General features: G+C 38.7%; 1 protein-coding gene across 2 annotated transcripts in view; it reads left to right on the top strand.

The window, feature by feature from the left end:
• The window catches only part of PPP2R3A (protein phosphatase 2 regulatory subunit B''alpha), a 166,854-nt gene that overhangs the window by 39,541 nt on the left and 114,064 nt on the right, over positions 1-13,249 (top strand). For both annotated transcript variants that reach the window (XM_029940229.1, XM_029940230.1), the window contains exon 4: positions 7,443-7,545. In XM_029940229.1, coding sequence (XP_029796089.1) covers positions 7,443-7,545 — 103 coding nt within the window. The remainder of the gene's footprint in view (positions 1-7,442; positions 7,546-13,249) is intronic.

Here is a 13,249-nt window from a genome sequence, read left to right as displayed (position 1 = left end):
CTTTACACCTTCATTGATTTTCTTTTACTCTTTATTTCAACAAGTAAAATTCAGTGATTCACACCTATTATAACCATGGTCCAGTGAAAGAGGTCTTCAAAGATAACTTTTTAGTAACTCTTTGATAGTTTCTTAGTTTTACTTGTTAAATTTAGGTCTTAGAATTTGACTCTGGTAGCAGTGACATAAAAGTAGACTCTCCTTGGGGCATCTGGGTGACTCAGTAGGTTAAGTGCTTGACTTGATTTCAGCTCAGGTCAGGATCTCATAGTTTGTGAGTTCAAACCCCGTGTCAGGCTCTATGATGACAGTGCAGAACCTACTTGGGACTGACTCTCTTTCTCTCTCTCTCTTTCAAAAATAAGCTTAAAAAAAAAGCAGACTCTTTTTTAAGGGGAGCAGACCGTATGTGTCATGTGAAAAATACAGCTTCCAGGGGTGCCTGGGTGGCTCAGTCAGTTAAATTTCCAACTCTTGATTTCAGCTCAGGTCTATGATCTCAGGGTTCATCATTAAGTATACTCTTAATCCCCATCACCTGTTTCACCTCTGACACGTTTTCTTTAATTTTAACCTTTTTCCTTTCTCTTTTTCTTCCTGATAAGTTATTTCTTGATATATTTATACATTTTAAGAGAATGTCACAGCTTGCCCTTTCTACCTCTTTTAACTGACTGGCCTTCTTTACATGTTTATAGCCTTGTTTACATATGTTTTGCTCACAATTTTTGGGCCAGATACCCTTCCTGGTAAACTATTGGGAAATGCCATTCACCTGTTATCCTCATTGTCATCATCATTATTATTACTTAAAATCAGCATATAATAGCAGAATTCAGCCTACAGGTTCCTTCTGTTCCCTTCCTGCCACCTAAAAACCCTTAGTAGTATAATGCTTAAGAATAGTAGGTGATTGATAAGTGTATTTTTATTTTTAAAATTTACAAGTTGAGTTCACCAAGTTCTTCCTGCATTACATTAGAACAACAGTTATGAGTATATAGAACTCTTATTACCAGTTAATTTTTTTTTTTTAAAGAACCACATCAATTCTAAATGTTAAAATGGTTCATGTTTTCCAGGTGAATTTTAGTCATTTTGTTACAGGGAATAGTTCTAAGTTGTCTGAAATCCAAGAACTGAAAAGGCCCTAGGAGAATCATTTCTCATACACTATCTAGGTGACACTTCAAAGTCAGTGCCATGATCACCATTCCCCCTCTCCTATAGCAAATAGAAAGCTGCTGATAAAATCTAAGAAATGCCTTTTTTTTTTTTTTTAATGTGTGGGTAAGTAGTCATAAAAGGGAATTCCATAGAGGCTAGAAATAGCATAAAAGCACTAATTAACAGGAGTAAACCAGCAAAAGAACTGGCATTTGCCCTTAGGGTATTTATTATTGGTATTTCTGGTAGCCTTGAACCTCCAGGAAGAAAATAGAGCCTGAACAGTAGAGAAATCAGCTCGGATTCCCTCTCCTTTTCCCACCAGTAAAGCCAAGACTTCAGCTGGGAGGTCCAATTATGTTTTATTAATTATTATTGTTATTTTAAATCAACAAGTAACAGTAGCAGAATTAAAGAACTTGAGATGTGTGCATGTTCTAACTTTTGTTCAGCTAGCTCACTTTTTTCACCTTGGTAAATATCAGGCCCTTAGCTGGATGGAGTATGAAGCAAGGGTAGAAAGAGTAGAGACAAGGCTCTTGTCAGAGATCCTGTTAGTCATTTAGATCAGCATTGTGGTCATCTGACAATCTGTGAAAGCAGCAAGAAGTGAGTTATAATTGTTACAGTTTAAGAAAAAACTTTGAATAAGCTGGGAGATTAAGAAAAAGGAAGAAGTCTATTCTATAAGAGAATAGAGCCAGAAAGAAGTAGCTACTTATATTTTAAGTCATTTTGAATTCTAGGACCCTATGTTTGTGAACCTGAGGCTCACTATAGCAAAAGAAAACAGGTAACTTGAGTTACCTGTAGTTAACTGCATAATCTTAAGGGGAATAACAGCCAGGATTTTTGTCTTAACACTGTGTGTCGCTGAGAGGCTGGACATTTATGTTGGTAGGTAGAGCAGCAGCAGCCACAACAGCTGTGTTCTTTTATCGAGATGGAACATTTTAATTTTATCTCTAGGAAAAGGATATTTCTACAAAAGGCAAAAAGGGAAAAAAAGACACAAAGCACAGTCTTGATTTTAGGTACTTACAGGGGACTGTTTATGAAGTCATATAGATGAGCAACTGTCCCCATCTTTTTTCATGAAAAAACATTTCTGTGATTAGATAAGTGTGTGTCTCTGTATTAAAGTTTTATCGTAGGAACCCACACTAAAATAATTGGAGCGCCCTCTAGTGGGAGCTCCTTTCTTCGCTCTTAAAATGCCTCATTTATTTAGTTAGTTTAGTTTAGGTTTTATTTAAATTCCAGTTAGTTAACATACAGTGTGATAGTAGTTTCAGGCGTACAATACGGTGATTCAACAGTACCATATAACCTGGGCTCGTCACAAAAAGTGCCCTCTTTATTCCCCATCACCTATTTCACCCATCCCTCCCCTGCTCTCTCCCCTACCTGCCCCCCCAACCATCAATTTGTTCTCTATTGTTAAGAGTCTGTTTCTTGAGTTTTTAAATGCCTTTTAAGGGGCGTCTGGGTGGCTCAGTCCGTTGAGTATCCAACTCTTGATTTTTGCTCATCATGAACCCAGGGTTGTGGAATCCAGCCCCGTGTCACCCTCTGCGAGGAGCGTGGAGCCTGCTTAAGATTCTCGCTCTCCCTCTGCCCTTCCCCCCTGCTCTTGCACTTTCTCAGAATAGAATGGAATAATTTAAAAATAATAACAAACTGCCTTTTAAAAGTGGAGGTGCTTTAAGGGAGACTCAGATATGGCTCTTTGGGGAGCCTAAGCAGCTAAGCATGATAGTTTGAGTTATCACACTGACCTTGAAGATGTGTGTTTATTTTTGCAATGTTTTTTTTTTTTTCAAATTTTACCCTCTGCATAAGGTAACTTGGGCTTAAGTATAGTACATTAAAACTTCCAAGTACAAAAAATAACTGGCAAATAATGACACAGAATTTAAACATATTGGCATATGCATACACAAGCAGACTTGCTCCCTTAATAGGCTCTATATATTCCTGAAAAGTGAAGTCACATGTGAAAGTCACAGAATAACAAGGAATAATTTCCCTGCTGTCCCGGTGCTCATGGAATGGAGGCTTCCAGCCCTCTTCCTAACGGTGTGAGGATGAACACCTTCATCAGCTCTTGTTCTCTGCCTCTGCCCTCCCTCCTCCCCCTGCCTTATTGCCCATTTCATATCTGTACTCTGCTGTCTATTTTCTTCCAGTCAGGACATTTCTAGGGGAAAGACATTGCCCCACGGCATTTTTGAGTTCCTGGATTACCAGCTTTGTGGCAGAGCTCCTCTCAGTCAAGTAATATTCTCCAGCCTCTTTATGCTTTATTTTCTCTTACCTTTGAATGTCATTGTATCGTTTGTCCATTAACAAAATAGTATTTTGTTTTAAGAGCTCTGGAAGATACCAATTTAGAATAACTATATTTACCTTCTTTCTCCAGCTTTCACAACTTTTATTTATCTCCTTTTCTCTTCCATATAGAGTTTACTGGCCATATCATTAGCTGAAAAATCATAATCCACCTTTTCTTTCTATTCCATGTTTCTATCAGAAAAAGCCATTCTTCATTTGCTTTTTCCTCTCAGAGTATCTCTCATCTGTGCTATCCTTTCTTTATAAAAGTGCTCCTTTACAGAGATCTCACCACCTTTATATTGTGCCATTCAACCATTTTCTAGTCCTAGGAGGTCTTTCCTATTAGCACTTAGTACATACTAACCTTTTTCTGAAATGTATATGTATTTAACTTTAGGGGCCTTGAGTGTGCTAAAGAACGATAAGGAGAATTAATATACAAATTATACATAGCTTTAATAATCACAAATGAAGTCAGTTTTTAAGTATGCATCCATTAGATGACAAACTTTTTTTGAGAATCTTCTGTGTGAAAGTCACTATGCTGACTGCTGAGGAAGGAAAAAGACCTGTCAGTGTGTCTGCCCTTTAAGTGCCAGAGAAATAAAAACAAACTAATGGTACAATGGTATATATAATACATGTAAATTAAACAGTACAAAGATCAGTAAAGAATTTAGTTGTGAGAGAAGGCTTTTTCAAAGACTTGCATTATCAGCTGACCCTTAAAGACTACCCAGCATTCCAGTAGCAGAGTTGAGAGGGGTGGTGTTCTAGGAGAGTAGAATTGCATGAGAAATGGCACAGAGGCAACAATGCACATGGCACACTTAGAGAATAGTGGACCAGGCCAGCTGCCTGGAGGGGAAGTTTCGTTTAGGAAAGTAGTAAGATAGGTAGGTAGGCAGGTTCCCACCTAATTACAGAGAGCCATAAATGCTCAACTAAGGCATTTAGACTTACTCATATGAGTGGTAGAGAGCTACTGAGCATTTTTGAAAAAGGGGTTATATAATCAAAGAATGTATCAGAATGAATTGCCTATGTTTTAGGGTTTGTTGAATACCGAAATCTGTTTTGACCCTTTTCTTTCTGTTGGTCTCAGCATGGAGTAATAAGACCTGACTGAACTCAAAGGTACACTGGCATTAGAAAAGAAGGAATGGTTGTATAAAACATTTTGAAGAAATATTCCCAAGAACTTCTGTTTTCCCATCTTGTATTCCAAGCAGTGAGGGATCCAAGCTGGAAACCTAGGAGTCGTTATGGACTTCTTCTTCCTGTCAACTACCTTGTCCTTTTCATTTCAACCAGATTTGCCCCTTTCTCTTCATCTCCCACTGCCACTATCCATGCTCAGGCCCTTGGTTGGATTTTTGCTTGACATTTTTGAAAAACACATCTGATCTTGTCACTAAGTTAAAATTCTTCCGTGGAGTAGGCCAAAGTCAAGGCTTCCTGATCTGACATAAAAAGGCCAATCCAACATGCTCACACCCCTTTCTCTTTACCTTACCACCCCAGTGTTTGTAGTTGCCAAAATATTCCACATGCTCTCACACCAGGCATTTGTACATGCAGTACCCTTGACCCACGGCGTCCTTCTTTCCTACTTACCTGTTCTGGGAGATCTCATGGGCCCTCTTGTGTCCTCCCATGGCACCCATGCTTACTACTTCTGTCCATGACAGAGTATAATCTGAGTATATAAGTATTGTAATCTTTATAGTGTAGCACTCTCACTAGACTATAAGCTCTTGTTTTTTCTTTTTGCAGGAGAGAATAATATGTGATCAGATTTTTATTTTTTATTAATATTTTTAATATAGTTTATTGTCAAATTGGTTTCAATACAACACCCAGTGCTCATCCCAACAAGTGCCCTCCTCAACGCCCGTCAGCCCCCTTCCCTCTCCCCCACCCCTATCCATCCTCAGTTTGTTCTCAATATTTAAGAGTCTCATGGTTTGCATCCCTCCCTCCATCCCTGTCTGTACCTTCCCCCCTTCCCCTCCCCCATGGTCATCTGATAAGTTTCTCCAGATCCACATATGAGTAAAAACATATGGTTTCTGTCTTTCTCTGACTTATTTCACTTAGCATAATACCGTCCAGTTCCACCCACATTGCTGCAAATGGCAGGATTTTATTCTTTCTCACTGCCAAGTAGTATTCCATTGTATAGATAAACCACAGTATCTTGATCCATTCATCAGTTGATGGACATTTGGGCTCTTTCCATACTTGGGCTCTTGTTGAAACTGCTACCATGAACATTGGGGTACATGTGCTCCTATGCATCAGCATTCCTGTATCCCTTGGGTAAATTGCTAGCAGTGCTATTGCTGGGTCAAAGGGGAGTTCTACTGTTATTTTTTTGAGGAACCTCCACACTGTTTTCCAGAGTGGCTGCACCAGTTTACATTACCACCAGTAGTGTAGGAGGTGCCTGTTTCTCCACATCCTTGCCAGCATCTATGGTCTCCTGATTTGTTCATTTGGCCACTCTGACTGGTGTGAGGTGGTGTTTCGGTGTGGTTTTGATTTGCATTTTCCTGATGATGAGTGATGTTAAGCATCATTTCATGTGTCTGTAGGCCATCTTGTAGACTGTAAGCTCTTTACAGAGCACAGAACTGTGTCTTATTTTCTTTTTATCTCAGGTATTTTCAAGGCTAGACACAGGTCATGGCACACAGTTAGCATTCAGTGAATTATTAAAGAGGAAAAACAAGAAAATACGGAGACTAATTAGATGTGGACAAAATAAGGAAAAGAAATGTTTAAAATGACTTCAAAATTTCATGCCCAGATAACTCAGATATTACCACCTTTAACAAAAATAAATGTCCAGGAAGAGGACTGACTTTGATGGGAAGATTTTAAATTTAGTTTTTGATACTGACTTTGCTGTCAGAGTATAGTTGCTAAGTGCAAATGTCCGGTAATTAGTTGGGCATGAAGAATTCTTAGAGTTTAATGATTTAAAAGGGCATTCATTCATGTTTTTCTTTTTTTACTGGTCCTTCAAAGTCTAATTTCAGAAACCCCCTATCCAGTGGGCCCTGAATATGTCTGCCAATCTGGGCAAACAGAAATCTTTGTCTTACATGGTGAATAGTAGTCTAGCTGATGTGTTCTCTCCTGGCTGGCTGGTGAGCAGCTCTGGAGTTCTGGCCCTGGATGTCCTGAGCTGACAGGAGAATGGACATTCTCCCTCCCCAGAGTTCAGTTGACTCTGTGGTCTTAACCCTAGAAACATTTTGCAAAAATAATATGACATTTTGTTATTGAGCTTCTATTGAGGTGTCCCTTTGACAAAGTCAAGAGCATGGGTAGCTCAGTTGTTAGGCCTCTGACTACTTGATTTTGGCTCAGCTCATGATCTCACAGTTCGTGAGTTTGAGCCCCACATTGGGCTCTGTGCGAACAGTGCAGAGCCTGCTTGGGATTCTCTCCCTCTCTCTCTCTCTGGTCCTCCCCTGTACTCACTCACTCTCTCTCAAATAAGTAAGGATAAATAAATAGGGGCACCTGGGTGGCTCAGTTGGCTAAGTGTCCAACTTCGGCTCAGGTCATGATCTCACAGTTTGTGGGTTTGAGCCCCGCATCAGGCTCTGTGCTGACAGCTCAGGGCCTGGAGCCTGCTTTGGATTCTGTGACTCCCTCTCTCTCTGCCCCTCACCTGCTCACGCTCTCTCTCTTTCTCTCTCTCTCTCTCTCAAAAATAAATAAAAACATTTAAAAAAATTTAATAAATAAACTTAAAAAAAGTTTTTTAAACAGAATAGAAAAGATCCCTTTTTTTTCATCATTGAAAAGAGAGAACTTGATTCTAGATCTAAATGGCCCTCCGTTTAGGCTGAAGTTAGCAACTGTTGATGTTGTAGACATTGTTCATAGTAGCCAGACTTCCTAAGCAGTTGTCTCCTTTGTAGGTTGCTGAATAACCATCATGATGATGCCTCTAAGTTTATCTGTCTCCTGGCAAAGCCCAGCTGCAACTCTCTAGAACAGGAGGATTTTATTCCTTTACTTCAGGTAAGTTTCATTTTCTTTTAAAAATGAATTTTATTTTTAGAGCTTCAGGAGTTTTAAAATATTTTTCAGCTGTAAGATGTCTATTGAGATATACAGACCAGATTTCTAGAAGAGTGGTTCTCAAGTTCATTTTAGCAACAAAATCCTTTTGTCAAAAGAAAACTAACATAGAACCCATAGTTTTATAAAACAAAAAACAGGGCTACTCTGAAGCAGAGAAGGAGGTGCCACTCACCCTCTCCCTTGTCGAACCACAGCAAACATTGAAACACCTTCTGAAACTAGACTTTTGGCCTACTTGGCCTAATTGACCTGTCCCCAACAGGAAGAGCCCACTTGAGTTATTTACATCTAGGCTTTCCAGTAAGAATCAGTTACATGCCAATATTAGATCTTTTACTATAGCATTCTTCATAGCCTGATTATGTTGCTTATTAATATGCTTAATTTCAGGTCTAAATATTGACTTTCGTAAGCAGATTGCAAATTTCTTGAAGCTGAGGTCTGTCTTTCATGTCTGCTGAATGCTTATTATTGTTTTAGTTGTTCCAGTAAATCTTTGTTGACTTGTTTAGGAGGATGCTGAAAGAAGAACAAAAAAATACATTAGCATAATTTGTTTCTTTAGTTGTGTTCATGGCTATCATCATTTTCTGGTAAATTTTTTGTTGAAGTATAACATATACACAAAAAACACAAAGATCATAAGGGTACCCAGCAATCGATGAATTTTCACATTGTGAGCACATCTGTGTTACTAGCCCCCAGATAAGAAACCAAAAACATCACCAGTACTCCCAGAGCTCTTCACGCTCCCTGACCCTCATCACTGCCACCCTCCGGTTACCTATATTGTACATATTTCATGTACAATATAACATAGATTTTTAATGGTAGTAACAAATTTCTACATTTAATATACAAAGTTTGGTTATGATTTATTTTATATTCATAGTCTTAGAGTTTGTCTTAACATGTATGATGGCCCTGACTTATCTGCTACATATTATTGTTTTGATTCAAGAAGTACTCATGAGAAGGAGGACTCTTAGTTTTTTACATTTAATTGGGATCATTATACATAATAACATCCAGCATTACATATTTCTACTTAGGTTTTATCAAATCACAAATATTTAGTATTTGAACTATATTGCTAATAAAACATTAGGTTCTTGTTGCAAGTTGTGTGATTTTATTTATTTACTACTTATATTTTCACTTTAATTCCAGTATAGTTAACATACAGTGTTATATTAGTTTCAGATGTACAATATAGTGATTCAATGATTGTATACTCAGTGCTCATTATGATAAGTATAGTATTAAATCTCTTTATCTTTTTCAACCATTCCCCTACCCACCTCCCCTCTGGCAACTGCCAACTTGTTCTCTGCATTTAAGAGTCTCGTTTTTGGTCTCTGTTTTCCTTTGTTCACTTTTTTTTGTTTCTTAAATTTCATATATGAGTGAAATTATATGATGTTTGTCTTTCTGTGATTGACATTTTTCAGTTAGCATTATACCTTCTAGGTCCATCCATGTTGTTGCAAATGGCAAGATTTCATTTTTTAAAAGACTTTTTTAATGTTTTTATTTATCACTGAGAGACAGAGAGGGACAGAGCATGAGCATTGGAGGGGCAGAGAGAAGCGAGGGACACAGAATACAAAGCAGGCTCCAGGCTCTGAGCTGTCAGCACAGAGCCCAGTGTGGGGCTCAAACTCACAAACCATGAGATCATGACCTGAGCTGAAGTCAGATGCTTAACTGACTGAGCCACCCAGGCACCCTGGCAAGATTTCATTTCTTTTTTATGGCTGCATAATATTCGTGTGTGTGTGTGTGTGTGTGTGTGTGTGTGTGTATGTATACATGTACACAGGCACATATATACATATATGCATACCACCTGTTCTTTATCTGTTTATCAGTTGATGGACATGAGCTTCTTCTATAGTTCGGCTATGGTAAATAACGCAGCAATAAACATAGGGGTGCATATATCTTTTCATACTAGTGTTTTCATATTCTTTGGATAAATACCTAGTAATGGAATTACTGGATCATATGATAATTCTATTTTCAATTTTTTGAGGAACCTTCACACTGTTTTCCATAGTGGCTGCACAAAGTTGCATTCCCACCAATAGTACACGCAAAGATTCCCTTTTCTGTACATTCTCACCAACACTTCTTGTTTCTTTGTAATTTTAACTCTTCTGACAGGTGTGAGGTAATATCTCACCATGATTTTCATTTGTATGTTCCTGGTGATTGATGATGTTGAGCATCTTTTCATATGTTTGTTAGCTATCTGTATGTCTCTTTAGAGAAATGCCTGTTCAAAAACATTAGGTTTTAATATCAGTTCTCTTTCCGCCCCTTGATCTGTTCTTGACCCTGCTCCAACTCTTGCAAACGGCATCTTTTGGGTCCTCTTCCCTGACTAGCTTCTGGTTGGGTCTGGATAATAGATTGTACTGCCAGGAGTGGGCATTTCTTCTCCACTTTGTTTCAGCACAGCAACCATATCTATATGCTACAGCTTCTGGATGGCCTCTTCTCCACAGTTCTGTTACCTGCCTCACTCCTATCACTCTTTTCCTTGCCTTGTTCCTTTGGCTGTAGAGATTTTAAGGGTTGCTTGTTCCTGGTGCCTCTCCATCCCCTGTGTGTTCCCTTAACCTGCCCATGACTTTACACGTAGTCCCTTCATGAAAGGTTCATATGGGTGAATTATTTTTCCTGTGGGGACACTATCCTGACTGAGTTTTACCAGAAGCTTTAATAAAAACTCTGACAGGAACATAAATTAAATACATATCAAGAGAATTAGAAATGATAACAAAACTATAATTATGCATTAGCAGACATTTATACTTCCTTTGTTTATTAGGAGAGATTTTATTTTTCTTTAACAAGTGGACTTGTGGAATCTTCAGATAAAAGATGACAGGCTGAATGATACATTCTCTTCCCATTCTGTCCCAAAGTTCTCTGAAGTTAAAGTCTAGGAATTTAAAAGAATATTTAAAACATGAAAATAAATGAAATAGTAGAGAGGAATGCAGGAGGAAAAAAAACTAATGTCAAGAGATTTCCATATTTCTTAAAGATGGAAGGCAGAAGCAGGCTAAGGAAACCACAGCCCAGAATGTGGGGCTGGAAATGGGCTGCAGTAGAAAAGTGAGCTGCTCTCCTTTATTCTCTCAGCAGGATCCCAGAGTAGCTATAAACTCAGGGTTGGTAGATCCGATGGGAATTATTAGAAATGGGGATTCATTGAAGGTCAGTATATAGAACAATGGACCAGTTGACTCTTTACGTGGTTCCCAAAAGTAAAGTGCAGCCTGGAACTTATTCATAAGCATAAATAAAATAACAAGAAAGCATGCTAAGACAAATTCCAGTAGACAGGCATTCTAGATAGTACCTGGCCAGCACTCCTCAGAACTGTCAAGGTTATTAAAAACAAGGAAAAGTTGCAAAATTATCACAGCCAAAAGAAGCCTAAGGAGCTATGACACCTAAATGTAATAGGAGATTCTGGGTAGGATCCTGGAACAGAAAAAATATATTAGACAAAAACTAAATGTGAATAAAGTATGGCCTCTCATAATAGTAATAGAATATCAATATTGACTTATTAATTATAACACATGCTAATGTAATGCAGCATATATGGGAACTTCTGTGTTCTAGATTTTTCTTTAAAACTGTTATAAAAAATAAAGTCTTTTTAAACAATTACTATATTCAGAGAGATAATATAAAATAAGAATGGAATATTATGAAAACAGAATGCTGACCACCAGAAAGATGTTATAATTTTAAAATGTACCAAAACTTAAAATTTCATCATAAGGCCTAGAAGCTAAAGTTTAGGCTATCTCACAAGGGAGGGAGGGAGGAAGGGAGAGAAGGTAGACGGGGGGGTAGGGGGGCAGGGGGGGAAGGGGAAGAGAGATAGGAGACATAGAGACAAGAATTTCAGCAACTAAGTGGAGTCTGGAGCAGAGAAAAGAGAAAAAATGGAAAGAAGGAACTCATCACAGAAATAATATAGAATGGAGGGGTCCCTGGGTGGCTCAGTCAGTTGGGCATCTGACTTCAGCTCAGGTCATGAGCTCACCATTCCTGAGTTTGAGCCCTGCGTCAGGTTCTGTGCTAACAGCTCAGAGGCTGGAGCCTATTTCAGATTCTCTCTGTCTCTCTCTCTCTCTCTCTCTCTCTCTCTCTCTCTCTCTCTCTCTCTCTGCTCCTCCCCCAGCTTGTGTTTTGTCTCTCTGTCAAAAATAAGTAAAAATTTAAAAATTAAAAAAACAATACAGAATGGAGAGAATTGGAGGGACTGGTATGATAAGATGGGCCCAAAGAGGTGGAGCCCAGTAGGATTCCTTGGGATCCCTGTTTCCCTCCTTGGGAAAAGCACAACATGCTTGTGTGACTAGCATCTAATCAAAAATAGAAATTAACACTCCCACCCCTGCTTCTCTTGCTCTCTAGTCTTGCCCACAGAATTAAAGAAATTATATAGAATATAAGCCCTTTGATTGAAAAAAGCCAAGTACATTGAATGAAAAGAAGAAACATACATAAACATATCATCTTGAAATTGTAGAAAAGCACTGATGAAAACAAAATACTGAAAACTTTCAGAGGAAAAAAAAGAACTAGGTCCTTTTAATAGGAACAAAAATTGAGGTGCTATTAAATTCTCACTGGCAACTCTAGAGAAATGGATTTGAAGTCAGATTTCCAATATCCTGCCAAGTTATCAGTCAGATATGAGGTTTAGAATAAAGACATTCAGAAACTCAGAAAAAGGGGCACTTTGGTGTCTCAGTTGGTTAAATGGTTAAGCGTCCGACTTCAGCTCAAGTCATGGTCTCAAGGTTTGTAAGTTTGACCCCTGCATCGGGCTCTGTGCTCACAGCTCAGATCTCTCTCTCAAAAATAAACAAACATGAAAAAGAAAAAAAAAACTCAGAAAGTTTTTCTGCTATTTTCTTAGAGTTATTTGAATATATACTGTGTCAAATTAAGTAAACGAAGAAAGAGGAAGATATGATTCATGAAATAGTGGATTCAATCCAAAGAAGCAGTGAAGGGAAGATCTTAGATGGCAACTGAAGAGCATCCAGAGCAGAAAAGGTGGTGAGGTTTCCCTGGGAAGTTCTCCATAAAGGACGATAGGGAGGGAGGAGCTACTCTGTGCAGTACTATTATATTTGAGAACAGGCAAACCAGGGGGTTTGCTGACAGCACACCATTCTGTATGGACAAGTTAAAGAAAAGCAATTTGAAACTCTAAGAAGACCGAAAAAGACTATAAGACAGTCATGATCTAAGCTCTAAAATGTGGTATGATTATAACAACTGACAGAGTAAGAAAAGAAAGTCCATTTAGCTTCAGGTCTCCTTTGAATGCCCAAAAGACATGATGTTGGACCAATAAGAAAGTAGGAAATTTCTCCTGGAATGCAAGCAGTGGCAGGCCACATTTTTCTTGCCCTCCTGCCTAGCTGGCCCAAATGCAGGTAGGTGCCAGTTCTGATACTCAGCATCTTCCTTGTTAGCACCACTCACCCCATTCTAGCATTCCCTTGGAGACCTGCCCCAGCTGGCCCCCTCCAAATTGGCTTCCACCCTGCCACACCTAGCAGGCACCCTAGTCTAGGACTGGCACTTGCCTCCAAAG

Source organism: Suricata suricatta, chromosome 5 (genome assembly GCF_006229205.1).
Source record: "Suricata suricatta isolate VVHF042 chromosome 5, meerkat_22Aug2017_6uvM2_HiC, whole genome shotgun sequence".
Taxonomy (NCBI): domain Eukaryota; kingdom Metazoa; phylum Chordata; class Mammalia; order Carnivora; family Herpestidae; genus Suricata; species Suricata suricatta.
The sequence above is the reverse complement of the archived record's forward strand: the minus strand, read 5'-3'. Positions and strand labels throughout refer to the sequence as shown.